Source organism: Lepidothrix coronata, unplaced genomic scaffold, assembly GCF_001604755.1.
Source record: "Lepidothrix coronata isolate B3197 unplaced genomic scaffold, Lepidothrix_coronata-1.0 Scaffold112, whole genome shotgun sequence".
NCBI lineage: Eukaryota > Metazoa > Chordata > Aves > Passeriformes > Pipridae > Lepidothrix > Lepidothrix coronata.
Window position 1 is genome coordinate 2,113,969 of NW_016690292.1, and position 25,845 is coordinate 2,139,813.

The 25,845-nt window shown below is 52.6% G+C and overlaps 2 protein-coding genes and 1 long non-coding RNA gene across 4 annotated transcripts in view; all 3 read right to left on the reverse strand.

Moving 5' to 3' along the window:
• Positions 1-14,663, reverse strand: part of DMAP1 (DNA methyltransferase 1 associated protein 1) — a 30,695-nt gene extending 16,032 nt beyond the window's left edge. The window contains exons 1-8 of one of the 2 annotated variants that reach the window (XM_017824739.1): positions 14,597-14,663; positions 14,058-14,213; positions 11,260-11,351; positions 10,459-10,654; positions 5,960-6,118; positions 4,639-4,806; positions 3,484-3,669; positions 532-603 (exon numbers count right to left, since the gene is read on the reverse strand). In XM_017824739.1, coding sequence (XP_017680228.1) covers positions 532-603; positions 3,484-3,669; positions 4,639-4,806; positions 5,960-6,118; positions 10,459-10,654; positions 11,260-11,351; positions 14,058-14,159 — 975 coding nt within the window. In that variant the 5' untranslated portion in view covers positions 14,160-14,213; positions 14,597-14,663. The remainder of the gene's footprint in view (positions 1-531; positions 604-3,483; positions 3,670-4,638; positions 4,807-5,959; positions 6,119-10,458; positions 10,655-11,259; positions 11,352-14,057; positions 14,214-14,596) is intronic. The other variant, XM_017824740.1, reaches the window with a different exon arrangement.
• Positions 14,664-18,067: 3,404 nt separating this feature from the next.
• LOC108502138 lies at positions 18,068-18,808 on the reverse strand. The gene is made up of 2 exons (XR_001876348.1): positions 18,634-18,808; positions 18,068-18,500 (listed from the first exon to the last, which is right to left on the reverse strand). It is a non-coding gene; the product is annotated as an uncharacterized LOC108502138 (long non-coding RNA).
• Positions 18,809-19,953: 1,145 nt separating this feature from the next.
• On the reverse strand, positions 19,954-23,522 carry KLF17 (Kruppel like factor 17). The gene is made up of 3 exons (XM_017824741.1): positions 23,390-23,522; positions 22,139-23,114; positions 19,954-21,321 (listed from the first exon to the last, which is right to left on the reverse strand). The coding sequence occupies exons 1-3, from the start codon at positions 23,480-23,482 to the stop codon at positions 21,146-21,148; spliced, it is 1,245 nt and encodes a 414-aa protein (XP_017680230.1). The 5' UTR covers positions 23,483-23,522; the 3' UTR covers positions 19,954-21,145.
• Between the last annotated feature and the right edge of the window lie 2,323 nt (positions 23,523-25,845).

Here is a 25,845-nt window from a genome sequence, read left to right on the forward strand (position 1 = left end):
GCAGAATGAACAGAGGGGCTTTTCCAAAAAAATATTTTTTAAGGTAATGGAAACAGAAAGGCTAAAAATCATATGTGTTTATGTGTCTCTGTTTTTTTCAAGACATGACCTGAACATCCGGTTCTTAGAGATGATCTTCACTAGATGATCTTTAAGGTCCCTTCCAACTCAAACCACTCTGAAAGCACTTCTCAGCTATTGACATATGTCCTTTACGAGGCCTACTAGTTTTGGCTGTGAGCTCTGTTTGGACTGGACAGCTCCATTTGGGTCTGTCACACGTGTCTAACAGCAGAGCAGGCACACCAGCAACAAACACCAGCAAGTTCAGGTGCCTCTGCAAGGCGACGAGCTGCCTTTGACAGTGCCAGCATTCCAGGTTTCTGAGTCTCCACATTTATGGAATTCCTTTCTTATTTTAGAGGCAAGAACTTGACTTTCTTTAGCTATAAAAGGAGAACAGATGAGGAGAGAGACAAGCAGACTGAAAGACATTAACAGAGATCCCACGGGACCAGGACAGCAGCCTACCCTCTGGCTTCGCAGCGTGACACCTGCAGATTTGAAGTCAGGAAACTTGATGCCAGCAGTCTCGGGAACAGCCTGAAAGAGATCGAAACAGGATGTGTTGAGGGAGGAAACACAAGAAACACAAGATTTCATACAGAGACTATCTGAAGGGGAAACACTGTTTCCTATGACGGAGAACCACCTGCCACGGCCACATGTTGGAGCTGAGGCAAGAGGAAAATCCCGAGCAATGGGATTCAGTGGGAAAATCCCAAGCAATTCACTGAGGGAAATACTCCAGTTCAAGGTATCTTTGGAAAGCTCAAGCATTTTTGGTCAGTTGGTTTGAATGCACTGCTCTGCACAGACACTTATACCCATCCACACAGAAACCCTAACTCTAAATGGTATTCATGCACATTTGCCCAATATTATCCTTATCTAAGTTAGACCCATTTCACTGATCAAAACAGCCCAGGACTTCCCTAAATCTTGGCTTTTGACTGCGAACTCTCTAAGGAATGAGCTGAGAAACCTCTGATCTGTACAGACATGAGCCCACTAATGAGGATGCAGTGACTGGCCCCCTCCAGGGAAGCCTGCTGTTCATACATGTTTTGTCATTTGTCCACTCATTAGACAGTTTTCCTTCTCACTCACTTCACATTTTAAGCATAGCAGTAAAATGCAGCAAACTTCCAATGCTGTTGTCGCTAACGCTACGGCATTTAGTTGCATTTCAACAAAATGGAAAGAAATAAAAAGTCTTTAAAAAGTCTGTGCTGCTGAGCAAAGCACAAGGTGAGCAAACCTTTAAACTATTAAAACAGGCTATCTGCAGGGCCCTGTGCACTGAATGGGGTGGGGTCCCCTGAATGGGTAAACAATACTCATGATTCAACCTAAGAATAGCCACAACCTCTGCAAAACACATGCACAACCATATTTTTCCAAAAGGAAGAGTCACCTCAGATCTCCCAGTTTCTCTAGAGACATCATTTGCCTGCTGCTCCCACATTTCTCTGCAGAGAGGCCCTGCAGCTTGTTCTTTGTTTGTTCCAGACAGGGCTGAGACAAGCAGGGCTGCCCCAAGATCATAAGAGAGGCTGAAGGGCAGTGACTTGATTTCTAAAGTTCCCTGCCAATGACTCTCACATCTCTATTAGCTATCTCTGTGTCTTGGTCTTGAGGTGGCCAGGCATTAATATTATTTCAGTTATCTGTTGTTGGTCAAATAAACAGAGGGCCCAGGAAGAGAGTCCTAAATAGGACCATGAAGGAAAAGGTATTCTCTAAGTACCAACAGGGCCCATGAACTTGCAGAGATCACTCTGATCTGTGGTAGGATATAGCCTCCCTGCTCACATTATTAGAGACAAACAAGGCTGCAATCAAAAATCAACCCTCTCTGCTTCCTTTGGATGAAGGCTGGCTGTCAGACTCCCCGAACTCTGCCCCTCAGCCTGTTGCTGAACACCCTGACAGAAGCAGTGAGGGTAAATCAGCATCGTTGCCTCAGCCGAGCCCACTCCGACTGCGCTCGGCACATAAGCAATTAAATGGGTTCTTTTGCCTCGTGTGCCTGTACAGCCTGTACATGCTGTAAACGCTTCAACCTCAATTGACTCTTTGGTAAATGATTTTCCTTTGTTGAAATGATGCTGATGCAGCTCCCGATTCAAATTCTTAGTTAAAATGCAATTTTTTTCTTAACATTTCCCAGCTATAGTTGGTAATTGACTCCTAATGGACTCTGTCATGGTTGAAATGATGCTAGTGCAACAACAGAAACTGCTTCTCTGCCCACCCTGGCGTGCCCATCCACTATGTGCCTGCAGACAGGCACCAGCCAACATTTAGGGGTGGACTCCCCTGCCTTGGCATCCTCAGCATCTTTCCAGCACCATTCTCTAGCCCTCTTTTTTCATTACCACCATCGATGAACTGCTTTCTTTAGAAGGAGATATGTCAGCTATGGCTGAGCTTTCCCAGATGAACACTCAAGGGAATTCAAGGCACGAGGTGCCCAGTGATACTATATTCATCACATAGCAGGGACACACACGGGACACAACACACTGAAAGAGTGTTTTGAGGAAGTGGTGGCCATTAGGCACAGTTCTAGAAAAAACTGTCTAGCATTCACTACTTCTCTCCCCTCCCTGTATAGAACCTTTTGGAGAAAAGTGCTCTCTGTTCACAAGGTGAACGGACAGGAATTCCCAGGGACTCACTGGAAACATCTGAGATTTTTTTAACAGCCCTTTCCTACTGAAAGTGCTGAATTTAGATCAGTCCATGCTGTCCTCCTCTTTCCAGAAAGGGAAACTGAGGTAGCATCAAACGTGAACTGAAACCTGTGTTCTGGACTCCTTAGACTTCAGCTCAGCTCAGGGAGAAATACCAATAGGTCCCAGAATACAAGAGTCCCACAGCAGGGCTGCTCTGATCGCAGCTGAGGATCAGGAGAGGGGCATGTACTGAATTTGGGGAGATGCTGCTGAGACTCAGGAGATGGGGAGGAAAGGAAAACTTGGACTAGAAAAAGAATGCAGGTGAAAGACAATGGGTATGTGGGCCAACCCTACAGAGCAGTAACAGAATACACTTGGGAGAAGCAGGGAGATAGATGTTTCTCCTTGCCATGATGCATGAATGGCTGGCATCATTTCATCTCGTTTCTCAGGGAAGGAAAGAGAAACAAGACTTAAAGCAGCATTTTTCAAAGGGGAGAGAGACAGAGAGCACACCAGAGGACACTGACGATGGTTGTCTTACACTAATCTGCCTTCCAAAGATGCAACCAAAAAAACATCTGCCAGAAGGCAGCCAGCAGTTGCTCCCCCTGCCCAAAAAGGGCCTGATCCCTGTAGGGTTGCTGAAGAAAAACACATTACCCAGCCAGAGCATAAACAGGGGAAATTAAAAAAAAAAAAAAAAAAAAAAAAGAAGGAAAAAGAGAGGAGTGTTTACAGGCTTCTCTGTCTCCTTCTTCTGTGGCAGCTTCTTCTTGGGAGCCTTGCGCTCGGCACGCCTCTGCTCAGTTGTGGTGTCAGCAGCTGTGATGAGCTTCTGCAGGTCTTGGGTTCTCTTTTCTCTCTCTTTCTTCCTGGTTTCAATTTTGCGGAGCTCCTGGATGAGGTATTCTTCTTCTGCCACCTGCAGACCAGAGAACGACAAGGCAATCAGAGAGCAGAGGAAGCCTGGCAAGTCAAGGGGGCCATCTACCGATTACAGCTCTGCCCCAGGCTAGCCTGGGAATGATTTTATGCTCCTGCTTAACATTTTGGACTTGTAGAGCACATTATGCTCCATAACCTTACCCTGCGTCCATGGCAATGCCACTCTACAATCTGGGAGGTGCTGTATCACAACATCCATGATGCACCCTACATCAGCATCCATAAATGACTAATCCCATCTCCAAAGAGACCAAGAGCACAGACAGATGGGTAAAAAAGTCCAAATACACCATAGCTGCAAAATGCAGTGTTGTGAAAAGCTGGCTTCCCTTCCCAGACACAGCAAACTGAACCTAGAGCAGCTATGCCTAGTACTGACACCTGTCAATGAGGAAAGCACAAGCAGAGTAACTACATGCATGAACTTGTCCATAGAGGGAACTACTAACTGAAAAGGATGCTCTCCCCCAGCCTTTGGGGAACACACAGTTTCTTAACCTCTAAACTGTGGGACCATTACATAGCTTCAGCAAAGAGGAGAACTAAACATACAGATTTACAGGTTTTGATGTTTTCTGGTAAGACTTTTTCTCTCAAGGAAATAATTCTCTCCTCACGAGACTCTGGGACTCATGAGGGCATTGATCTGAGAATTTGTTTCTATCCAGAGGACTAGTCCAATAAGTGTCACTGACAAGGTCCTGGCAGTTACCAGAGACCATAACTCTGCTCACATAGCCCCTTCTCCTGTGTAGTCAGATTTCTCAGTTATTGTCCTTTTATACCCCTTAAATTGACATTAATCCAAAAACAAAAGCAGTACTCAGGTACTGCTCTTTTGCTGTCCAGCCTTTCTTTTCCTTTCCCACCCTCTGGCCCATATCATGCACCTACTGACTCAACTTACAAATCTTTTGGAGGAGTGATGCTCTCTTGACCAAGTTACCTGCTCTGGTGTCCTATTGTAAAGCCTTTCCAGTTGTTCCTTCCTTCGTCTCTCATGGCCAGCATCAAAGACTGGGATTTTCAGGTCTGTGCCTGGAGCTGCACGAATATTAGCCAGCTTGGCACAAATGTGGTAATATCGTTCCTTCAGGTCCTCCACTGATCTTTTCTGTGGAAGACATCACAGGAAGACAACATTATGGAAGTACCAAGCAAAACCTTGTGCAGTAGCCACTCAAGGACCACTGGCTGAAGGATGTCAGATGCAAGACAAGACACAATGCCTGGGAGCACGACCAGCAGGAAGCTTTGCCACTGCTGGAGGAATGACAGGGAAGGAGGAGTTTCTCAGTGAGCTGTGTGAATTAACTGTCATGGGTTCACAGCTACTGCTTTAAAAACACCACTCAAAGGCTCCAGCTATTCCACTGAGGGTTTAGAGACAACACAGCAGTGGAGCACCCCCAGATAAAAGGATGCAAAGAGAGTTGAGAGGAGAAAATCTTCAAGCAGGAAACTGCAACAAATGCACAGGAGGTCTCTGAGCTGCTCCAGACAATGGTCATTCAAGCCACAACCAAGATGGTATCAGCTGCAACAATTCACTGCCCATCATCACAGAGCCTGAGCTGTGTACCATTACCACAAGCATCAAGGGTGTCTGGGCTGCTCAGCTGGGCAGACTCTTGTTAGTTCACTTTGCTAGAGGCTCTTTATGTGAGCGTTTCAGAGGGCAAGAAAAAGCTCCAGCATTTGGAGCTGCTCTGTACGAGTCACATCTTTCCCTACGTCACCAGGAAGCATGGAACCAGTAGTTACAGGACATTTAAGATTATGACACCAGGATTGCATTTCCAGACCACTGGTGGTCCCTGTTTCATGGCAGAGATGGTGGAAACCCCCACCAGGTCAGACCATAAATCAGGAGCAGTACCAGGGAAAGTCCCAATCTCCAGCATTCGTTAGCAGACTCTTCTCCAAGGGCCTAGGCTGGAATCCAAAACACCTAGCCTACTCAGCTAAACAAACTCCCCAGCTGCCTTACCTTCAAGGAACAACGAGCTGTTCTCCTGGCAGGTGCAAACCTTCTAACTTTCTAATAAAACACAACAGGGAATGAGCACAAGTCACAGTGGATTTAATTACAAACAAAGCAAGCAGCAATGCCCTGTGCTGGAAATTCAATATTCCTTGCTGCCAATAATCCATTATTTTCCCCTAATGAAGTTGATACAAAGGGTAACTTGGTCTTTTAAGTGCAGAAAGCCCTGCACATGCCATAGCAGCAGGTTTCTAGGAGCACCTTGGCCCCCAGGACTCACCTTGAACTGCTGGTGATCGTAGCGGTCGTGAATGACCACGAAGCGCAGATCAAAGCGCCGAGCCAGGTCGAAGAGGTGGTCTGTCTCAGCTTTGGTCCACGCATCGTCGTGGAGATACATCTGGTACTCCTGCTCCGAGTAGACAGGTACCTGCACTGTCTGTGAAGAGAAAAGAAAACCACGGTAGCTCTCCTGCGGCACTGCCCTCCTCGCTGCCAGCCGGTAAGGGCCGGGATACCTGAGCCAAGAACATGAGCACGGCGCTGACAGGAAGGGGCTGCCATGACCCTGAGCAATGAGTCCTCAGGGTAGGAAACATGACGAGCAGGCAGAGGACTTGATATGGAGCAAATGTGTGATCCCAGGGCCATAAACATGACATTCTGGGGAGCCAACCAGGAACTACAACCTGGAAGGCTGAAACCAATTTCAGGTTGCTGACACAGGCAGAGGTCAGCAAGCCACATCCTGACTATAGGTTTCAAAATTATCAGGCCGACATGACAGTGAAACCAAGGTCCAGCCAGCCTCCCTGCATTCCTCCCATACAGCAACATCAATACCTTGGCGTAAACTGCTTTGACAGTTGACTCTTTTCTTGGGTTGGGACACACTCGCTTGTACAGGATGAACAGGAAAGGCAAGGAGCAGTAGTGCCCAGCCTTTTGCACACCTTCTGCTTTGATACTCAACCTGCTCCTTTCATGTTCTGTGCAGACAGCACCAGGAAGATCTGAAATGCTGAGTACTGTACAAGTGAGAGCCATAAACTTGGTAAACAACTTTGTCCCTCTCTTCCTCATCCACCCTTTCTCCAGCAGAGCCACAGAGCCAAACAACAGTCCAATTCTCCGTGTCCCAAGGTGCCTAAAAGGCCAAGCCCACACCACTGTCCTCAGTCTGGAACTGCTCTGCAAGGGCTCTATCCAGAACACAAGTATCACATGAGTACTAAAGGAACAGTAAAAATACTTAGTATATTAGGGGAAACCCTAGCATGTGGTAAAGCAAAAGTGTAAACAAGCCTGTGCTTTCCCCCCTTACCTCCTCCCACCACTCCTGTGGTAAAACTTTGCTCAGCCTGAGGAGATCCTGCCTCCACAAGAAAACATGGTGTGCATGTGAGCAGCACATGTGCTTTAACACCTCTACAGCCCTGTGGCCTATACCAGGAAAGTTACCCTCATGAACATCTCTGAGGAGCATTTCTGAGCCTCCAAATAACAGCCTCTTTAGGTCTACTGCTGTTCTTCCCTCACTTAGACACAAGAAGCCCAAAGCATATCTCTTGGGGATGCACTGCACCTCAACCTTCAAGCCTCACTTCCACCAGGAGCAATGTGCCATCCTACCAGACACTGCAAGGATGTCCCATGCACATCATGAAACAAAGTAATTTCTCGAGTAGCACACACACACATGAGAAGAGCCAGCATGGCCCTCTGCAGTGGATGGAAGGGAAGGTGGCAGACACCTCACCAGACAAGAGAGAGCAACAAGAGCAAAGGCACTTCCATAACACTTCCTCAGCCCCCACTCATGGCTGCTTAGGTGAGAACCACTGAGAAGTGAGAAGGTGGGAACAGATGGAAAGCTTGAGCCCACCATGGGATGACTACACGTTCGAATGCAATGTGACCATGAGAAGGCAAATATGACTCCCAGAGAGGGATTTCCAGCAGAAACCAGCAGTGTTTCAGTTGCACAACAAGAATACTGGTAGGAATACCAACTACAACACTACTGATCCCTGGCCAGGAAAGATGAACTGAAATGGAAACAAGTAGAGAGAAGAGCAACGAGGATGAAAAATGGGGTGGAGAGCTTGTCTTCCCACAGCAGACTGGAAGAGAAAGCAGCCTTGCAAAGGAAGTCTGGAAGGGAATCTGCAGACTTCAAGTATGCTAGATGAAACGAAAGGAACATCCCTGGGAAGAAAAGAACAACTGAAATAAGAAGGAAAGAAACCAACTTGCAAAAAAATGCCAATTTAACATGGAAAATTTAACCTGGAAATGAAATGGAGCAGAGACAGTCTGGAACAGCTTCCCAAGGAAGCACAGGGGCAGGAAAAGCCAAGCGCTTTTCAAAAGGAACTTGATCAGTTTATGAAAGGGACTGGATGGTGGCAGGACCCAAAAGAGCCAAGAGGAGGATTCAATGGCCCAGAAAACCTCTCTCAGTCCAACATTTTACACTATAAACTCACACAATGATGAGCATTAAATTAGCTGAAACTGCTCAGGATCCTGGAGCCATGAGACAGTTCTGTAAAAAGACATCAGCACAATGCCTAGTAGTGGTGAAAAGACAAAGTGAACAGTAAGAATGATGAGGGAAATAGAGAAACACAGCCCACGTACAAACCCACCACGCTTTCATAAGTGAAACACTCATTCCTAGTCCACCCATTTCAAAAGAAAGGATATTTGAGAACAACGAGGGTGAGACAGTGCACAGGAGGGCATGTCAAATTACAGAAAACACAGTACACAGCAAGGACCATTTACTACATTATGTAACACGAGATCTCAGAGGCACTAAATGAAACCTCAAGGCAGCAGTTTGAAATGAGCAGAAGAAAGCACCATTGCACACCACACAAAATTAACCTGAAGAACTCATTACCATGGGATATTCACAGAGCAGCTTTCTGCCCTGAACATACCTAGCAAGAATTATTAAACACAAATTCCAAGTTAAGAAATCCTTAAGCCAAAGACCACAAGAAGCTAGGAAAAAAATATATTTGCCCCATTCTCATGCTCCTTCTCTAAGCCTTTACTGATGGTAGCCAGAAAAAGAATATCAGCTGAGACAGGGCTTTGCTCTAACACCAGGAAAGCTGCTTTCATACTTCTATTTCACACCCTGAAACAAGGCTCGGTGTACACGGTGAAACCCAAGCTTACATTTTGGATCTCACAATGAAGAGGAGGGATTTGGTTTGGAGACTGGAAGCACAGACAAAAGGGAAGCAACTGAGCAGTGACTCAGGAGCTGGGTTAAGTAGCTTGAGCGACCAACAGGACAGACTACACAGGAAAATAGCCTCATGCCAAGGGGAGCGAGAGATTCAGGCAAAGGTATCAAGTATGAGAGAAGGAACCCACTAAAGAGTCTGGAAAACTAAATAAAATTCCCCTAACACAGCAAATATCTGCAAAACTCTTCATCTTGCCTTCGACCTTCTTAACTACAGAACCACAAGGGTAACAACTTGCTCCTAATATTATGTGATTGTGCAGATGGCAGAGGTCTGTACCACTAATCTAAAGGTTACAGCCTTGCTGAAGGCTCTTCTGTCTGTCAATTCACAGTACCTGATAAAGTTAAGGAAACGAGAATTGTATAATTACAACACCCATGTGTGGCCTCCTCTGATAAACTCAGTTGAACTCAGCCAAAGCCAGTTGCAGCAGTAAAGTCTTGGAGACAATTAGCCTCACAAAGTTTCACTCAGGCAGCTAGGTAGGTGCCTTGACTAAGTGAGTCATACTTCAGACTTCCACCCCAGACATCAGAGAAGAGATACCACAGGAGGCTCTTACCAATGTCCCAGCAAGAGGAAAAGCATCAGTCAGAGCTTGAGCCTTCTAACATATAAGGTCAACCAACCACTTAACTCTGCAGGAAGCCAAGCTTTGTTAGAGCTGATGCTCTGTGGGTTACAAACTTAAAATATTGTATACGGTTACACACAAGCAGAGCTTTTGTGGAATCACGTTAGCACACGCTTTTTTTTACCCTTTCAGATTTGCATCATGAAGGGAGTTAAATTACATTATGTAGGCACCCTAACTCCGCTCCTTCCTAACTTTGGAGGTCCTGGCTTTGAAGTATAAATCTTGATGTACTTTTCTTTGTGCATAGACATGAAAGGTCCAGCCACTCAAAGCAGATACATCTGGGACAAAAGACAGCAGGAGATTACAACAACACATTGTGACAATTTAATATAAGACGCAAAGAACAGGGTACTGCACCACACTGATACCACAAGAGCAATTTCAGAGGGAACACAACGTAATTCAGCATCTGTGCTGGAATCTGGCCAAAAGGTTGCAAGCCAGCTTTTTGGCCATGAAGCTCAAGTAATTTTTTTCATACTGGGAAAAATAACAAGACTTATGACTTTAATGTCTCACTCAGAATAGAATATCTTTGAGTACCCTGAGCCTGTAATCAGGGGGAGGATGTTGGTCAGGAACTGAGAGAGATGGTAGAGTGCCTCCTCACCAAATCAATGACTGCACACCTGAAACACAGGGGGCTCCAGCAAGCTCTGACCACACATGGAGCCCATTTCCCTTGAATTATTTGGAGTCTGTGGTCACGTGGCTGCAGGCCATGCTGCAATTTAAAATGCAATTACCAAACCTAACACAGCCTTCACTTGTTGAAAGAACCAACTTCCTCTCTGGACAGTCAAGAAGCTGACTGAAGGGTATTTTCCAGCTGCTATTTATATGCTTTTGTTTGAAAGTGCTCCCACTTACTTTATTGAACCTGGCAAAAGGGTAGTCCTTCCCTTCCTCTGCTGCTCTCCTCCAGTGGTAGAACATTGCTCCGTCTTTCCTGGCTGGATTGGTGAAAGGCATCCACTTCCAAGGCCGGACTTTCTTGGACCCCAGTTTTGCTTTGACTGTTCGATAACCCTGAGTTGTATCACTTGGCAGCAGCGGAGGTGCATCCCTGTGGTGGAGAAAAGTGTTGGCTGAAGAGAAGCAAGGAGTGGCCCAAGAGAAACCCAAAGAGATTTCAGATTCAGAGTGGAATCTGCCACCACAATGTTTAAGGTGGGAAAACCCAAGTTTAGGCTTTATTCCAAGTTCTGCACTTCTCAGACTGCAATGCTTCCCTCATCAGAGGACAGAATACACAGCACAAATGGGTTTGACAGAACCATCTGAAAAGTAAACTGTGCAAGAGACCTCTGAGGCAAAGGCACAATCCATAACAAATAATAAATACAGGCTGCAGAACTCTTTTTGCAGAAATAAAAGTGGATAATGTTCCCATTTGAGACTGAGAGAATTAGATACAGAGGGTAAGAACACTGCACTAGACTATTGTGCTTGTATCTAATTCATTTCCTACATCAAGCAAACCCCTCAAATTTAGAAGAGAGAAGACAGACACTCCCCATGACTGTCTTAGGGAAGGGCACAAGCATGGGCCAAGCACAAAAGGGGAATCAATCTGGGAAGCGAGACTGCGCCTGGTTTCAAGAGGACACTGCCCTGCCACCAAAAGCCCAGGCCACCCCACAACTTGCACAGATGACCATAAGCTCTTACTTCTTGTCAGAATAGAGAAGTGCATAAACTTCTCGGTGCATTCCTTCTGGCCTCTTAAACGTCAACGTCTCTGAAGATTTCTTGGATTTTTTCTGAAACAAAAGAACTGCATTTTAGATTGAGAAGCAGCAATTCCTGAAGGAACATTAAACTATATAACCTGGTGTCCTGTGATGGTTTTTAATTTTATCTGGGTTTAGACACCTTGAATTTCTCCAGGAAAGTGCCTGTTCCCGGTGGAAGACACTGACAGACAAAATGTTCCCACTTTCAGCGATAGCACTCACCAGTACTCAGACACTTGCTGTTGCTGATAACACACTTAAATTCCAAGCTGAACATCTGGCTGTAGTTTTCAGGGGCTGGTGCACTAAGTCTTTTCGTACTAGGTAAGCACTAGGTCCTCATACAGAGGTATTAATGCATTTAATTAAGTGCTTCTCTACCTTTTAGAGAAGATAATAAGAAATGTCTTCCCAGCCCCTCTTAGTCTTTGTCACTTTGTTCTGCAGCAACTTCAGTTTTTACCAGCTGTGATCAAGCCCTTGCAGCAGCCCCTCAGCAAAACTGCCTGTACCACCTACAAAAACTCTCCGGTCCCAACTCGGCTCTCCCATTTATACAGCAAACAATTTTTTTTTTTACATAGTTTCTTCATACAAGGAATTCAGGGTACACAACTCAACCTGGCCCCTACCTTGTCAGAACTGATGGTTTCTAAGATACAGTTCAACTCACACCACATATACAACTTTATGAGATCATCAGCTTAGGATTCAGGTAGATACAGTAACAGCCACACTAAGAAGTTGCACTTTATTTAAGTGGGACAAATTTACTGAGCATTTGGTCTAACTGAACCATCTCTATAACAGTAGTCACATCACTACTATCACATACTTGTTTACCGTCACCACCGACTTTCAAATCAGAATATTTTTCTGATAAAAGTAACACTGTATCATAAATTGTGTTAAATCCACACAGTCACCTTTATCAAGCAAATTCAAGATCCCATTGAAAAAATAATAACGTGTCAGCTTGGACTACAACTACTTTCCATAAAACTTCATGACAGACATGCATTATATCAGCACCTTTTCATCCCTGATCAAACACCTCTCTCCTGGTGTGTCCATCACTTTGCCCAGGAGCAATGTAAGGCCAACCCAGGCACTTACCCATGGGTCACCACACACCCTGTTTGAAGACAGCCTTCTGGAATCCCCCCAGAGTTCCCAGATTTATTAAAAGTTAATATCAGCAGGCCAGAGATCAGCTCACCCAGCTCTTTAGGAGTTGAGAACAAATTACTTGGTCCTGCTGATTTAAATCTTTTTATGCCTAGTAATTTTTATTTAACATTCTCAGTCACTAATGGACTGGAAAGTACTTCACGGTTCTCTCCTGATTTCAAGACATCAATCTGCTTCTTTTCTAATTGAAAGCAGATCTATTTCCTGAGCAAGTGCTGCACTGTTATCAGCAACTATGTGCTCTCTACATGATAACAGCTCATACCTTGGGTTTGGCTGAGTTTCTGTACTTTGTAGAAATTCAGAATGTTTCACTCACGGCGTCAAGTAGCCTCCTGCATTCCTCCCAAAATCTCTCACTGCATCTCCCCTTCCTCTCTCTCTCTCTCCATTACAGTAAATCTGAGGAGAGATCTTATTCTCTGCTCCAAAAAGAGAGGCACCAGTGCTCCTTCAGCTCTCTGCTGGTTAACAGACAAACACATTTAAATCAAAGAACCCACAACCCCGAGCACTCAGTGGCAACACCCCAGGCTGAACCCAGCCAAGGAGCTGCTCACCACCACAGCTGATAACTGGGCGTTTTACATTTCAGCCTTTAAATGATTGAAACTTATGTTTTTTCCATCACCCCAATGATCCTGTGTGTCCTACCCCTAACAAGGCAGCCATGAAAGCACAGTGCTTCTCCTCAGAGACAAACTTTCCAGTGGAGGCAAACAATGACAGCCAGGAAGTGCTTTAGGGATGGGATGGTTGCCTATGTTCAGTTTTGTTTTGATTTTTTTTTCCCAAACAAACACACAGACTTGACTTCAAACCAGACCATCTCTGTACCAGAGGGCTCCTGGCGATTTCATCTCCCTGGGCTCACTTCCAAACACCTCCACAGCTCATAAACACTCAGGAATGGACCTTCCCAACACCTTGCAAAACATGGGACACCCAAGACCTTGCCTGAATTTAAAATACAGAAGGCAACAAGATAACATAGCACATTACCACACGGAACATCTCACAGCCTTAACAGAGCTTACTAACTTGCCCACATTCCCAAGCAACACATCCCAGTTGTCCCAAAGCCCAGCCACACACCTTCCCCACACAGGGAATGCTCCCTCGATTGGAAGACATTTATGATTAACTCAGACAATGTTTTCTCTCTTCTAAAGCAGGACTGTGTTATATTATTTCCATCTGCCTGGGGGGGTTAGATGGTAAACACACTTCACAAAATGGGAATTTTAGCGACAGCTGAAAACGTCCTAGGGCCAGGCCCAGCTTACCAGGACACCACTTACACAGCTCCAGCTTAAATCCCACACCAAGTGCCACAGCACAGTTAACTAAGAACACCGGGAACCCAGAACTGGGGCCCTCCAGGCATTTCCTGACACTCCTAGAAAGCACAACTATAAATGGACTATGGTAGGAACACACTCTATTCCATCTTTTTTTCCCGATATTCACCCCGAACACCACACACAAGGTCGGTCGGTGCCCAGAAAGCACGTAGCAGCCCCTCAGGACACTGCAGTTCACCTTATCCGAGTTGATGATGTCCTTCTTGTTGATGGTGCCCGTGTTCTCCGACTCCACGCCTCCCAGCTCCAGGATGTCCCGTACATCTGCCCCCGTCGCCATCTCTCCGCCTGCCCTCTGGCCTTCTCTGCGCCGTCCTGTCCGTCCCCTCCAGCTCTGGGAGGGCGGGAAACCGGGGGTCCGGGGTTAACTCCTTCGGGGGCACCGCGGGCACACACAGACACGCGCGTGTGTGTGTGCATACCCGTACCCGCACGTATATCCGCTCACACACACGCCTACATGTGCACACACACACTCACACGCGCAGCTCCACATAGACACACACCCCCCTCAGCCGCCTCCCATCCCCCCGCCAGGCCCAACAACGGGGCCTTGCACCCGGCGGGTCCCGGGGGCTGCGCGCGCCGCGGCCGCGGCCCGCGGCCCCGCGGCGGGGTCCCGGGGAGCCTGCGGGAGGGCGAGGGGGACTCGGCGCGCCCCGAGCGGCCGCGGCCGCGCCGCCCCGAGCGGGCCCCGAGCGGGCCCCGCGCACCCACCGGCGCCGGCTCCGCGGCCACCGGGACGTGCGACCGCCGCGGCGGCCCGGCCAGCGCCGCTTCCGCTCCCGCCAACGGGCGCCCGGAAGTGCCCGGAGCGCTTTGGGGGAAGCACCGCGCGGGGCCGAGCGCGGAAGAACGCGGGTTCGAGCCCCGCTCCCGGCAAGTTGCGGCCGCCCCGGACCGGGGTCGCCCGCGCCGCCTCCCCCGCGGCCGCACCGGGACCCACCCGGGGCCCGGCAGCTCTGGCTCCGCTCGGGGCGCAAAGCTCACTGCGGGCGGGGCTCGCTCCCGCGCCAGGAGGTGGCAGCACAGCCGCGCCCCAGCGGCGGCTCCGAGCGCGGCCCGCGGGGAAGGGTCGCCCCGTGTGCGCTCCTTGTTTCCCCCCTCACCCCCGGCCAGGGGTGCCCGTTCGCTCGGGGCCTCTGTGACGGGGGCCCCGGGGCTGAGCCCAGTTTTCCGCAGAGCTCGCCAGGAGTTTTCCCGTCTCCTTTCCCGCAGCTCTGCCCCGTGCCGCTGTCCCTGCCCGCCGTGCCGGGTGCCAGCCCGGTGCCGACACCGCGCGGTGCGCTCGGGATGCTCGGCCTGGCTTCGTGTTCCAGGCCGTGCTCTCCTCGCCCTCCCGCTCCTTGCTCCAGAGTGGCTGCGCTCACCTGGGGCAGCCAGGAGTGAAAGTCTTATTGATAAGACTGTCCCGTTTCCTCTTGGCTGTAGGGGGAAAGAGATGGCAGAATGGGAAGAGGGGAGGAAACGGCAGTGAAGGGCCAGGAGGGACTTCAGAGCCACCATCAGGGTTGCCTGGCAGAAGTTTGCCCGAAGCAGGTGGTTTCAGCACAGGGCAGAGATGCACGGGGATCTGCCAGCCACCTTGGATAGCCCAGGAGAGGAGATGTCTCTGGGGGAATCTCTTCTCCTGTGCAGCCCTGGGATGAGCTGAACCCTGCTGTGATGGGGTTACTCTTGCGTGGAGTCCCCCAGTGCCAGCCAGGCTGTGCTGAAGTTCCCACCATTCCCATCCTGCTGACAATCCCTTCCCACGGAGACTGGCATGTTACCTCTGCATCAGGGCCCAGTCAGTGCCAGTGTGCCACAATGGGAACTGGTAGCACCCCCAGAGTACCATCTGTTGTCCCCAGTGTTTTAACTCCTTTTCTGCTGCCTTCCACACTGCCAGGGATGTCCTTTAGCATCTTGGCTCTTCCACAAGGAAGAGCTGATCCTGAGGTTTCTCCTGTACTGCCTATTTTCCCTCAGCTCTGCTTCGTCCACCCAAGCCCTTCTCCATCACTTTGTGTGGCCATTCCCAATAATTTCTAGCACATTTCCTTGCTTCCTTGCCACAGCTGACCTGGAGGTGGGGTCCACACTCCCCCAAGACCAAAAGAGTCTTTTTGCCACTTGCTGGCGGGTCGTTCACAGTCTATTCATGTTGTTAAACAGCACTTACAGAAAACAAAACCAGTCCCAACAATAAAACCCAGGGATGGCCATTCAGTGTCTGTTTTTTGATTGTATCCCCTCCTTGTAGGCCAGACCTGCTCAAGCCCTATCCCAGCAGGACTCTGCCTCAGTGCACAGTGATCAACTCTCTCTCACAAACAGCCTGCGGCACTTTTGAGCTCATTTCCGCAGAGTAGCAGCTTTTTGATGTCATGAATGGTGGAGATTGTGGGCAGCTGTGAGCATGGGTGTCACTGCAAGGTTATGTCCCACCAGCTGTATGGACCTACAGGTGAAACACATTAACTGGTGCTTTTGCTAACCTGGTCATCAGTGGAGTGATTAGCACTGCTGCAAGGGGACCTGGAGTTGTTGCCTCTGGCCATTGCATCCCAGAGCTTTGCCTTCAAAGAGCAAAGAGACATAGCTGGAGACCTCAGTCAGCCTGCACATACCTGGTCCATCCTTGAGAGTCCTGCACTGGGACATGTGCCCAGATCTGTCACCTTCCTGGAGCACCAGGGTCCTGCCTAGCCAGGGCACAAGGAGAGCCCAGGGAATGTAGCAGGTCAGGGAAAACCAGCAATGCTGAGGAGCCCAGTGGTTCTGTGCTCTGGGGCTTTGGCATCACTGCAACACCATCACCCACCTCCAACTGTCCTGGATGCCAGGGATGTCCAGAGTACCAAGCCAGAAGATCTGACCATCACCCAGCAGCCGGGGGAGAGATGTCCCCCCACATTCAGCCCTGGCAGGAAGGCAGCACTGGCCCCCTCCAGGCCAGCTCCTCACCCACCTCATGCCCTTTAGCCGTGCCCTGGCTGCCATGCATGACCAAAGGTGGCCCCAGGCCAGAGGTGTGCGTGCCTCCAGACCAGGGCTCAGGGTGTGCATGTCTCCCAGGCTGGCACCAGCGGAGGAGGACAAGTGCAAACACTGTGACCAGTGGGGCGGGAGGAGGTTATCTGGGGCCCGGCAGTGGAAAAACTCTCAGTGTATGACTAAGGCACGACAGCGTCAGGTGTGGGTCCAGGCAGGGCGAGCGAGCCGGGGAGTTATCGCTTCCCCGTGGGTTCAGGTGCCTGAAGCCAAATGTTTCCTAAGGGTGCGGTGACAGCCACAGCCCCGTTATCGTGGCGCCTGGCCCACCCCAAGCGGCACAAACGCAGGGGCAGACGGCCGGACCTTCCCCCCATGGCAGGGGTGGGACCCTTCCCACTGCCCTTCCGATGGGAGACATGAACATACTTCAGCCTTGGCCCTGGGGAACCTCATGTTGTGGTGAGGAACGATTTGTGTCATCCCCTCCAAGCACGCCCAAACTATCCCTCCCACCCTGGAGCACCCAGGCTCCATCCTACAGCACTCTTGCCCCAACTCTGTGCTGTCCCCGTGGACAGCAGCATCCCCAGGGTCAAACTCTGGGTAAGGAGCCCTCTCAGATCTGCCACACTCCTTCTCCCTACAGACGTACAACACTGGGCCAGCTCTGTGGGACCCGTTGGCTGCAACATCGGGGATCCCCACGAGCTGGGTCATCCCCAGAGGACTGAAACCCACTTGAGCTCTTCTTTAACTTACCTTCAGCTTTGAAACCCCCAGGGCCCCAGCCCAGCTGGCAGGTGACTGCATGGTGCCAGGCCATGCTGTGGCCATGACTCACCTTTCTGCTGGAAGGTGTTTCTCCATGCCTTGCTGCTTTCTTTCCCCATTTGCCTCCTCTCTGTGCCAGGTCACACCCCAAAAGACATGGTGCTATTCTTTACGAGTTACAAAGGGGTCGGGGATCTCTGCACAGTTTCCAGGGTCCTTTTAGCCAGGAGATGACCAAGGTGGGAAAGGAAGGGAGAGATATGGCCCAGGGCTTTCCAGCTGACTGTGGGTACAGTGCAGGGATTGCACCCCAGCCATGCCTCCCTTGGTGCTGCTGAAGGTGTTTTCCTGCTGCCCTCATCACTTTGCAGGGCAGGTTTTGCTGGGGACAGGACTGGGCTCCCTCCTCCAGTGGAGAGTGTATCTTAGCCCAGGCAATTGGAAGAGGGTGTTTTTTATTAACAACAAATTAACCGTAATTGCCTTTTCCACTGCAGCCACTCCTCCCCCAGGTGAGGTTCCCAGCCATGCCAGCCCATTTGACTGCCGTGCCCCATCCTGTGCCTGATGGAGTGCCTTGCCCCAGGCACAGGGGAGCAAACCTGGAGGAGCTCTGCTTGGAGAAGAAGCAAAAGCACCTTCCTCTGCTCTTGCCTCCATGTAAGGTAGCGGCAGCAGAGCCGGACCTCACTCCTGCCCTGGCACAGCGATGATGAAAGGCGAGGAAGAACTGGTTTGTGCTCTGATCTCAGAGCCGAGGCTCAAAACAGCCACGAACCGTCACTCCAGTTCCCAAGATGCTTAGGGAGGACAGGACAGTAGAGCCAGCCTTTCCAGTGGGACAGGATGGTTGGAGAAATTCATCGTTCCCCTGGAAATAAAAATAATAATCATAATAAAAACACAAAGCCAGAGATTACTTATACGCACACAAACACACAGGCACGCACTCTCCCCATCTGGCTTTGCCAGCCTGACTCATCGCTAATTCAAACAGCCCACACCTTTCCCTCTCCCTCCATGTGACGTTTTTAACGAGTCTCTGGGGAAGAGGCAGAAGTTTTGTCCCAGCTACAGCACTGGTGTTGTACTTGTCATTGGGTCCTGGGAGTCCCAGGAACAAGATGTACCCAGTACCTCATCACAGGCCACATGTGTCCCAGCACTGTCACCCCCACACAGGCACCTTTGAGAAAGTGGGGCAAGCAGAGGGTGGAGGCAGCAGTGGAAAGGACAAGTGATTGAGCCTGATGGATCTGTGACACCTGTGGATGCAGCCCCATGGTCTCGATCTCAGGCCTGCAGGCAAAACATGACATCCCAAGCTGCTGTCACCCTGCCTGGAGTCACCCACGCTTTTGTACCCACTCAAGGGCAGACCACAAGGCCAGGTGCCAGGCCCAGGACAGAGCCCAACACCAAAACATTAGCCACCTCTCAGCGGGACATCAGCCCTGCTTTGCCATTCCCATTTCAGCAGGACAGAGTGGGATCAGCCCAGCCCATGTTGGCAGCACAGCTACATCCCATTTCCACTTCCAGGGCAAGGAGCTCCAGGGCATCCCCCAGCCCTGGCCAGCTGGCAGGTTGTGGCAGCGAGCACAGAAGGAGCTACCACCACCACCACCACCCTGGGCCAGGGCACCACACAGCCTGCCTCTAAGTGTGCTCCCTGCACTGCTAGCATGGTGTCAGGTCTGGACAAGTCCCAGCCTTCATAGCGATGCGTGCATCACGGGTAATCAGCTGTGGGAGGGAGGGATGGAGCCAGACCTGCTTGCTGAGCTCGGGACCTGCCAGCACGCTTGTGCTGAGTCACCACCTATTAACGCAGGGAAACCTCAGCACCTGAACCCCACCAAGCTGCCAGGCCATCCCCAGGACGGCAGAGACAGCACACAGGACCAGGCAGCTGACACTGACCTCCCTCCCAGTTGTGACCACAAGGTCAGTACTACAGAGCTCCCACTGCAGGGGACGGCGGGACAGGACAGCTCAGGAAGGAGACAGGACCAGCAAGGCTCCCAGTACAGTTTCGGCTGCCATTCCCCTTGGAGATGACTCACCGCAGGACCAGTCACACCATCCCGGTGCCGCAATTGCCCCATCTGCAGATTAGGGAAACTGAGGCACGGGGAAGTGGGGTGACTCAAGAGTTGTTGCACAGGAGATGCTGCTCAGATGCCGAGGCTTGGGCGTTCCCCATTGATCCTCCACAGCTAACTTAAGCAGAAATGAACATCGATGTAAATATTTACTGACAAACAAGCCCAGCCTCACCCTCTCCTCTTAGAAGAAACCTTTAAAGTAAACTCTCCTGGCTCTTTCATGTTTACATCTTGTTTATTTTTATACAGCAGATCACAATATTTTAACAGTTTGCATATAAAGAAAAGTAACATTTCGGAGTGCAAGAGACCTAACGTGCCCAAGCAGAGAAATGTTAATTAACAATATACACAGACGGGAACAGTGCACTTCCCAAAGCTGAGACTCATCTGTATTCCCAGCTGGAAGAAAAAAATATATTAAAAAACCAGAAACATTATATATTACTGCTTTGTTTAATTTACAACTTGCTTTGCAGAAGCTGCACATAAAAAGACTCATTTTCTTTTGAGCTTTCTTCCCCCTCCCCCCCTACAAAAGTTTCAAGTATAGCAGAGACCTGGGCATTCATAGCTGGACTCACTGTCCTTTACACACTAAATTTAAGAAAGCAGCATGGGGAAGGCAGCTACAACAGTACCTGGTGTCATCCTGAGGGGAAGAACAAGACAAATTAAAGCAAACAAGAGCCGAGAGAGACCATTTTAGGCTCCTGAGTGGAAAACTGTGGGAATGGCCAGGACTGGACTGCCTGGCGGGGTTCCAAGCTGGTGACAGGAGCATCCCCGCTCCCTGGGCAAGGTGATGCTGTGCTGCCGACCCCTGCAAACCTTTATAGCCACGAGCCAGTTAAGTCCCACCCTCACCCTATCCACTCCGGGCTTCTGGGTCAGGAGGTTTGTTCTGATGGCCATAACCGAGGAGACTGGCAACCCATTTCCCAGCACCACAACCCACGCACCCAATGGGCACGGGTCTCCAGCCAAAACACAGCCAGAGTCAGCCACCACAGTCCCTGGAGCCAGGGGGGGCACCAGAATTTGGGGGAAGAAGATTAAGCTGATGCCAAATACAAGCCAGGAGCTCTGGGGACAGATCCCTGATGCACCAGCACCCCCCCTCCACTCACCAGGTACCTGCTGGGGGGGACCCTCCAGGCATGGGGAACTGAGTGGCGATGCCTGGGCAGGTGTTTCTTGTAGCTCTGATCCCCATATACATCCCAAAGCAGCCCTTCCCCACCACTTGGCTGGGCCCAGCTCTCACAGGAGCAGGAGAAGAAAACTAGTTATCAGCTACAAGCAGAGAGGGCTGGGTGGTCAGGCTGCTCCCCAGGGCCATCCCTGGCCCGACGCTATTTACACCGTGAGCTGGCTCTGGGGACACTGAGTCCGGTCGCGGCCCCGCTCACATGTGCCGCTTCATGTGGAGGGCGAGGTGGTCGGAGCGGGAGAAAGCCCGCTCGCAGAGGTGGCACTGGAAGGGCCGGTGCCCCGTGTGCTTGCGGTAGTGGCGGGTCAGCTCATCGGAGCGGGCAAATTTCCAGCCACAGCCTTCCCAGGTGCAGTGGTAGGGCTTCTCGCCTGCAGAGGAGAGGGGGTGTCAGTGGGCTTATAGGTTCCCGTGCCTCCTGCCCTATGCTACCCTGCCCAGCATCCCTATCCTTAGGAGAAGGGGAGCCCTGCTGCAAACTCGACTCCTGCGCACCTCCTCCTGCCCCACTTTTCTTCTGTCCTCCATCTTCCTGCCCCTCCCCATGTGCCTGACATGGGGTCCATCCTTTGGGCATCCCTTCCCCATTGCAGCACCCCTCCACGTGCCCCTGCCCCACTTCAAACTTTGGGTGCTCCCCTTTTTGTCCCTGCTATGGGGCAGCACCTTGTGCCATGTCCCAGCTCGACCAGGGGGTCTTACCATACACCCCAGTCTGTCTCCCTGCTCTGTTTGCCCCTAGCCCAGGTGGGGGGCTTCTCCCAAGCCCTGCCTCCTCAGGCATCCCTAAACCCCAAGGCCAGCAAGTGGGGGTGGTCTTGCTGTGTGCCTTGGTCCCTGTGTGTCCTTGCCCAGCCCCACCACGGGAGTTTTTCTGAGCACTCTCGGGGCCATCCCCACTTGCTCCCTGTCCCACACACAGAATCCCTCCACGCAGCCCCACGCCAATTGCAGAGTAGCTCTGGGTGGGGTGCCCCCACACAGCCCCATCACGGGGAACCCACCATGCACCCCCCGACAGACCACAGGGGTCTTCTCCACGCGCCCCCCCATCCGCCGGTGCTACCTCCCCCGACGCCCCTTCACACACCCGGAATCACGCTGGAACGTGCTCGCGGGTCTCACCGTGTGCCCCGGTAACCCCACCCGGGACCCTCCGTGTGTGTCCCCGCCCCGGCACGCCCTTACCCGTGTGGGTCCGCATGTGCGCCTTGAGATGGGAGCTCTTGGTGTAGGTCTTGCCGCAGCCCGGGTATTCACAGTTGTGCGTGGCCGTTCGCTTGCGCGCCCACGAGCGTCGGCCGCGCTTGGGCTTGCAGTCCTCGGGGGCGGCCCCGGCCGGAAAGTAATCCAGGACCGGGGAGTTGGGCGGCGTGACCAGCAGCCCGGGCAGCCCCGCCGGGCCCGGCCCCGGCCCCTTCAGAGGCTCCCTGAAAACACTGAAGTGTCCATGAAACTGCGGCGGCGGTTGGGGGGCGAAGTGGGGTGCATAGCGGTGCGGGGCCACGGCGTAGTGGGGTGGCAGGTCGGCCAGGAGGTGGGAATCGGTGCCAGGCAGCGGCTCCTCGGGGGGCCCCAGGCGCCCGTGGGCGAAGCCCGGGTAGGGCAGCGGCGGCCCCGGCACCGGTCCCGGCCCGGGACACGGCGCCACGCGTGGCTTGTGCTCGCCGCCGCCCGGCCCCAGATACTCGGCGGAGGGCATCCCCAGCATGCAGGCGCGCTCCTCCGGCTGCTCCTTCTTGATGCGGGGCCCGAAGGGCTGAGGGGGATCCAGGGGCAGTGGGCGGGCTAGGGCCGGGTGGAGGGGCTGGTGGTGATGGGGGTGGGGGTGGTGTGGGGTGCCGCCGGGCACCCGCAACTCCGTGTATTCTCTGCGCTGCAGGTCGTAGTGGCCGGGCAGGTCCGGGGTGAGCAGCTCGGCCACGTAGCTGTGGCCCTGGCCCTCAGGGTAAGGCGCCGGGAACTTGCCCGCTGTGGAGTACGAGCCGTCGCTGTCGTAGGTGGTGCCGCAACTCTCGGGGGTCTCAGGCAGGGGGTAGTTGGGGCCGGTCGGCGCCTGCCCGCCGCTGCTGGTGTGCGCCAGGATGAAGTCCAAGTCCACGAACTTGCCCAGGTCGTCCTCCTCCCGCTTGACGGCAGCGGGGCCGTCCTGTTGTAGCATCCTCTGAGGGGAAATGGGGCGTCAGGACCGGCGGGGCGACGGTTGCGGCGGCACCCGCCGCCTCAACACGGTGGCCCGCGCCTCCCGCTCGGGGCGGCGGCTCCCCCCAACCCGTCCGACGGGTCGGCACCGCTCCGGCTGAGCCGCGCCGCCCCCGGGGCGCCCTCCGACGGCGGGAGAGTGGGCACACCCCCTCCCCAAGCCAGGCCGAGCCCCAGCCCGGGACGCTCTGCCCCGTAACCCCTCTCGCCGCCCCCTCCCCGATGCCAGGTGCTTACATTGAGCATGTCGGTGGGCCGCTCCTCCAGCGGCAGCAGGCTGGCAAAAGTCGAGATAGAGGGCAGGGCGCTCTCGTCCACGGCCGCCGCCATGGCGGGCCGGGGCAGCGGGGCCGGGGCGGGCAGGGGGAGCGCGGTGCACGGACCCGGCACCGCTCCGCTCCCCGCGGCGGCAGCAGCGCTGCTCTGCGCCGCCCCGCGCCCCTAAGCTGTTAACAGCATGGCTGCGCGCCCATTGGCCCGGCCCGCATTGATATGCGCCGCCGCCGCTCCCCATTGGCCCCGCCGCCGCCCGGGCCACGCCCTCTCCCGCGGGGCTGCCCCGCCGTGTGGGGGGATGGCGGTTGCCGGTGCCCCGGCAGCGCTCGCAGCCCGCGCGGGACGGGACGGGGCAGCGCGGCGAGGTTCCCGCTCCCGGCTCTGCCCTCCCCTGCGAGCGGGAGAAGGCCCAGGGGAGCAGTTGTGAATCACAAAGTTCAGAATCCTGCCCGTCCTCACGGCGCCCTTGTGCCTTGCCCACACTACGAGTAAGGGAGAGGGGCTGTAGGTGGCAGAGCCGGGGATCCCCCGGTACCCTGCCCCGAGTGGGGCAAGGGTTCCCCTGAGTGTGGACACGGGCGGAGCGTCCCGGAGGGGCCTGGTGCGGGGGGACAGGTGAGAGCACGCCAGCCAGTGAGCCGGGCACAGCACTGGCCGGGGGGGCTCCGAGCGCGTCAGCGAGCAAAGGTGCCGTCTCAACAAGAGGCGATTGTGCCACCGTGGGAGCTGGGCCGGGCATCTGAGTCCCGGTACCCCCACGACCCCGCGTCCCTCGGTTCATGTCAGCGCACCCGTGAAGGCGCGTCCTCTCGCACCGGTGCTGCCGGTGAGGCAATCAGCAGCCCAGAGCGCACCAGCTCCCATCTGGCTGCGTGCAGGGTGCGTGTGCGAGCCGAGATAACTGCCCGGCAGACCCTGTCAGGGGTTGGCATTCAGCCTGCATCGCCTCATCTCACTCCACAGCCCCCATGAGATGTTTGTCTGCCCTGCCTGGGGACCAGCGCTGTGGCTGAGCCTCCGACTGCCCTGCCATAGGGGGCACGGGCCAGCTGTCCCACCCTGCCCACCCTATAGAGCCCTTGGGGAAGTGCTGCCCTCCCGAGGGCTTCCCATGGCAGGGGAAGAAAGGAGAGCGGGTTGTTCCACCTCACAGGAGACACCCAGGTCACCCACCCCATTCTGGCTAGTTGGATCACGGCACAGAGACCCAGGGCACTGGGCAGGCCTCCCCGGGGATTCTCTGCCACCCTGTCTGGCTCCCAGCAAGATCTTCTCCATTTGGCCCCCATCCAGCCAGTACCAGGAATGGCCCTGCTACTGTTGCGTTCATCAAGAAGCCATGGCCCTTATCTGCTGGAGCCTGTCTCCTTGCTCTCTGGGGCTGTCCATCCCCAGATACCTTTCTAAGAACTGGGGCTGCTGCCTGTGCTGTTCAGAAGCGAGGAGTCAATTTAAAAAAAAACACAAATATAAACACCAAAGGTGAGGTGTGCACACACACCACACGCACATGCCGCTTCTGAATCCAAAGCTACTCTACCAGTTGCTTTCATCACCATGCTTTAATTATAAGGGTGGAGCATTGCAATAAATTATTTCAGTAATCCAGTGGAACAACAACAATTCAGATCTTCCCCCTTTTACCGAGTATCCCTGCCCTGGTTTCCAGAGCACATGTTGGGTTGCTGCCTGGGCCCCATGTGCCTGGCTGCCAGCGAGGCAGCAGGTTTATTAATGGCACCTGTTGGGCTCCAAAGTCTTTACTTGGAAAAAGTCACCTCCAAAGTGGCAAACAAGCATGTGGTCATTAGTTAAAATCACTTTTAGCCTGGCTCCCAGAGTAGCTTATTTAAGTCACCAGTTAATCCCATTATTTGTTTCTTGGCCAAATAATAATTAATAGCAAGGCAGTTCCTGCCCCAAACTTTTATAGATAAGTGAGAGAAGATGCCATGGGAGTCAAACACTAATTCCACTTGGTTTTCCCCTTTTTCCAGGCATTTTTGGCAGCTGCAACCATGCAGCGCCGGCTTATTTAAGAGAGGCGTCGCCAACCGATCAGCTTAATATTACAGCCAATATTTCTTACTAATGTGGGATATTCCCCAGGAAACTCTTATTACTGATGCTCTGGTGGGAGGGCTGGTGCGGTGGAGAGTGGCAGCACGCCAGGCACCGCAGCAACACAAGCGCTGCCAGCGCTGACCACACAGGGAGCCAGCAGGGCAGCACAGGAAGGGTTTTCCTGCAGTGAGCCTTGGGGTGGATGTGTGGGGGTCCCTGTCACAGCCCTGTCATCCCCTCAGCCACAGAAGCCCCCTCCAAGCTGAGAGGGAGGCAAGCAGGAGCAGCCAGTGCATGCACAGCCCACTGTTGACAGAAGCCCATTTAGGAAATGTGGATTATCTCCCGGGCCA